General features: G+C 40.0%; 1 protein-coding gene across 1 annotated transcript; it reads left to right on the top strand.

Moving 5' to 3' along the window:
* The first annotated feature begins 338 nt into the window (after positions 1 to 338).
* Positions 339 to 3,642, top strand: LOC140986932 (glutamate receptor 2.2-like). The gene is made up of 5 exons (XM_073455349.1): positions 339 to 627; positions 737 to 2,079; positions 2,152 to 2,440; positions 2,672 to 3,078; positions 3,171 to 3,642. The coding sequence occupies exons 1-5, from the start codon at positions 345 to 347 to the stop codon at positions 3,567 to 3,569; spliced, it is 2,721 nt and encodes a 906-aa protein (XP_073311450.1). The 5' UTR covers positions 339 to 344; the 3' UTR covers positions 3,570 to 3,642.
* Positions 3,643 to 4,158: the final 516 nt, after the last annotated feature.

The following is a 4,158-nucleotide window of genomic DNA, read 5'->3' as shown; positions in this document are numbered from 1 at the left end:
TGATTCTTTCATTTGTCAACATTTCAGCTAGCATGAATTGGCCGGCCTCAAGTTTAAAGAAGTTCAATTTATAATCTATAAAAAGACAAAGATATACCATATTACAAGCTGTCTGTTTCTTTGGGGACGATGCAGTGAATTTACGTGTAAACAACTTAAAATCCTTCCTACAAATACACTAGAACTTCATTTCTGTGTTTGCTAGATTGAGTTGAAATCCCCCCCCCCTTTTGAGTTGGCAAGTGATTTGTCATATGTTTCAAGAAAAAGATTTACTTGTATAAGGTTCAATGTAGTTTCTTTAACTTACTTGGTGTATATAGCGGTTTTCGCAAGAATCTATCATGAAGGATTCCAAGGGCCTGGATCTTTTTTTATTTGTGTTGTCCATTTCTCTTTCCACACTTCCATTCTGCATAGCACAAAGCGACGCCATCAAAACGGTTAATATTCAAGTTGGTGTTATTCTTGATATAAATTCGACAAATTCTCTGGTGGGGCGCATTGGAATGTGTAGTTTGTCACATGCACTTGAGGATTTTTATTCAGTGCATGGAGACCACAAAACTAAGCTGGTTCTGAATGTTCGAGATTCAAACGATACTGTCATTGATGCTGCTGCAGCAGGTAGGCTTCTACTTTTGTTATTTCTTGGCAATTTACAGCTTCGAATCTCAGCCAATGTAAGTATTGTTTCTAAGATGTTCGCATATATGTGTTCTCCTGATCCTATCAGCTGTTGATTTGTTGCGAAAGTTTGAAGTGGACGCTATCATAGGTCCTCAGCAATCGGCGCAGGCCAACTTTGTGATGGACCTAGGGGATAGGGCTCATGTTCCGATTATTTCATTCTCAGCCACAAGTCCCTCTCTCATTCCTCGGACGCCTTACTTTATTCAGACAGCACAAAGTGATGCCAATCAAGTCGAGGCCATTGCTTCCATATGCAAAGCCTTCCAATTTAGCCAAGTTGTTGTCATTTATGAAGACACGGAGTTTGGTAATGGAATCATGCCATATTTGGCTAACGCATTGCAAGATGTCAATACTCATATATCATATAGAAGCGTTTTGTCTAGAACAGTTACTGATGATGCTATCTACAAAGAACTGTACAAGATGATGACGATGCAGACTAGAGTGTTTGTAGTGCACACCACGCAGTCACTTGCTGGAAGGATCTTTTTGAAGTCCAAAGAACTGGGAATGATGACTAGTGGATATGCCTGGATTGTCACCACTGGAGTGACTGATCTATTCGATTTCAGTGATTTGGATGTTATTGAAGCAATGCAAGGTGTTTTAGGGGTGAAGCCTCTAATCCCCAATTCCCAAGAACTAAAATCTTTTGCTTCGAAATGGATCAGGACTTTTATACGGGACAACCAAGACGTCAAACTGGCCGAAGTTAGTATTTTTGGTCTTTGGGCATACGATACTATGTGGGCTCTTGCTATGGCAGCAGAAACATTGGTTAAAACTGGGATAAATGGTGTGAAGAATTTAGCCCATGTAGATGATCCCCATGGCATGTTCACTTTTCGAGTTTCGGAAACAGGTCCTCTACTTCTTGAAGCAATATCAAATACATATTTTACAGGACTTTCTGGAGAGTTTCATCTTGTCAATGGACAATTGAAGCAGACACAATATCAGATAGTCAATATCGTCGGGAAAGCCCAGAAAGAGGTAGGAATTTGGACACCGTCTATTGGATTTTCCAGGGAACTGAATCCAAATGTCACATGTTCTTACTCGACCTCAAAGGAAAATTTTAGGACTATCATTTGGCCAGGAGACTCGACTGCAGCACCGAAAGGATGGGAGGTCCCAGTAAGCGGCAAAAAACTAAGAATTGGAGTGCCGATGAAGCCTGGTTTTAACGATTTCTTGAAAGTGGAAGTGGACCCTGTAACTAATGTCGTCACAGTCACTGGATATTATAAAGAGATTTTCGACTCTGTCATGACAACATTACCTTATGCTGTGCCACATGAATTTGTTCCCTATTCGTTCTTTAATCGTGAGAGTTCAAGAGTTGGGAATTACAATGATCTTGTATATCAAGTTTCATTGCAGGTGAAATTCTTACTAAAACATGTCAGTTTTATAAATTCATAATTTATTTTTCATCTTTGGTGACGATGATAGGAAAAATATGACGCTGCTCTCGGAGATATCACCATTACAGCAAACCGTTCAATATATGCAGACTTCACATTGCCATATGCTGAAGGAGGTCTTACTAGTGTAGTTCCAATTAAGTATGAGGATGAAAATGGTATATTGACTTTTGTGCAGCCTCTAACCAAAGAACTGTGGCTTATGACTGCTTTATTCTATACCTCCACTGCTCTAGCAGTATGGATACTGGCACGTAGGATTGCCGATCCCCCTGGTCAACATGCTGGCCTGATTGCTTATTTTCCATTCTTTCCAGGTGATTCTCCCCAACCCACCTCTTTTTTCTGATATTAATGATCAAGTCTTCTATACTTGCAGCTTCTTCCATTCCGGAGCAGAACTAAACTATAAGTCTTCTATATTAATGCTCAAGTCTTCTATACTTGCAACTTCTTCCGTTATGAAGCAGAACTAAACTATAAGCTCGGGTGGGTAACACACTATTTAGTCTCTACTCTAATGCTAATGTAACTTTATTTACATGTAGGGGAAGGAATCCAAGCCAATTTACTGTGTCTGGTTTTAGTAACATGGGCATTGGTAGCTAGTTTACTGAACTCAACTTACACTGCCAGCTTGTCGTCTAGACTAACTCTACAGAGACTTCAACCAACCGTCACAGATGTGAATAAACTTATCAAGAGCGGACAATATGTGGGTTGTCAGGAAGGTTCGTTTCTTGTCGGTTACTTGAAAGGGTTAGGATTCAATGAATCAAAAATCAAGACATTCAGTTCCATTGAATATGTGGATGAAGCTTTAACCTTGGGAAGCAAATACGGAGGTGTATCGGCCTATTATGATGTCATGCCTCACCTCAGGCTCTTCTTGGCTGAGTACTGTGGGAAGTACACGATGATAGGTCCTATTCATCGAACTGATGGATTCGCATTCGTGAGCATCTACTCTTTCAATCTAAAAATCATGATAAAAAAAAATGGAGCTTGTGTTAACCAACATTCTCTCTTGTATATGTTCACGGACAGGCGTTTCCTAAAGGTTCGCCGATTGTTGCTGATATATCTCGCGCAATAGTCCAGCTGACCGAAAAAGGAACGATTCAGGAGATCGATCAGCGTTTGTCTGCCGATCCACAATGTGCAGCAGGACCAGATAGTTTGAACTCTCCAACCAGTGTTACATTAAGAAGCTTTGTGGTACTTTTTGCCATTACAGGTTGTGTTACTCTTGCTTGCCTTATTTTATCACTTTTCCTATACCTGCGAACAAACGCAGATTTTATCCAAAGAATGACAGATTTCAAAGACGGTCTCCGAGCAAGAAGTTTTACTCAAAGAATGTCGGATTTAAAAGCTCTTTTTAGGCAAAGAATAGGATCATTCTTCGGATACCTTAAACAAATCAACTACAGATTCAGGGGATAGACGACCAAGAAATCGGATCTTCATATCTCCCAAAAGTCTGAACGTAAATCCCCCCTTGTATTACTAATCCTAACCCTGCATTTTAAGTGTTGGTGTTTTTTTTCATTCCTTCACTGAGTGAGTAGTCCATTTTTATATACTAAAAAAAAACTTTCGAATTTTGTATACAGTTATCGTTATGGCTTGTGTATACTTATCGAATAAAATGTTGGGACATCGAATTCTCGCATCCAAAGTCCAGCAGAAGTTTAAAATTTTTCGTTTCGACAACCGAAACGGTACTTGAGCGTCGTGTGTTCAAAATCATTCAAAGGGCGTATAGAATTTTACCTTCGTGTATAAAACGCTAGACTCCAAACTATTTCGGGTTTAAAGTGGAGATAGTCTTTCTTGTAATTCTCTACGAACAGAACTCCGGTTTTGATCGTCTAATCAGGTCCACGATCAGAAACTGGTTTCATCGCATGGATTGCACTAGAAATTGCAAGCGATTTTGCATTGAAATTATGACCTCCGAATTTCCGAAAACCGGAGACGGTGCAGTGACGGCGGTGCGGCGGTGATGGAAGCTTAGATGGCCGATAAGTGA

Source organism: Primulina huaijiensis, chromosome 10, assembly GCF_012295235.1.
Source record: "Primulina huaijiensis isolate GDHJ02 chromosome 10, ASM1229523v2, whole genome shotgun sequence".
NCBI lineage: Eukaryota > Viridiplantae > Streptophyta > Magnoliopsida > Lamiales > Gesneriaceae > Primulina > Primulina huaijiensis.
Note: the sequence above shows the minus strand (reverse complement) of the source record. Positions and strands in the feature narration are given on the sequence as shown.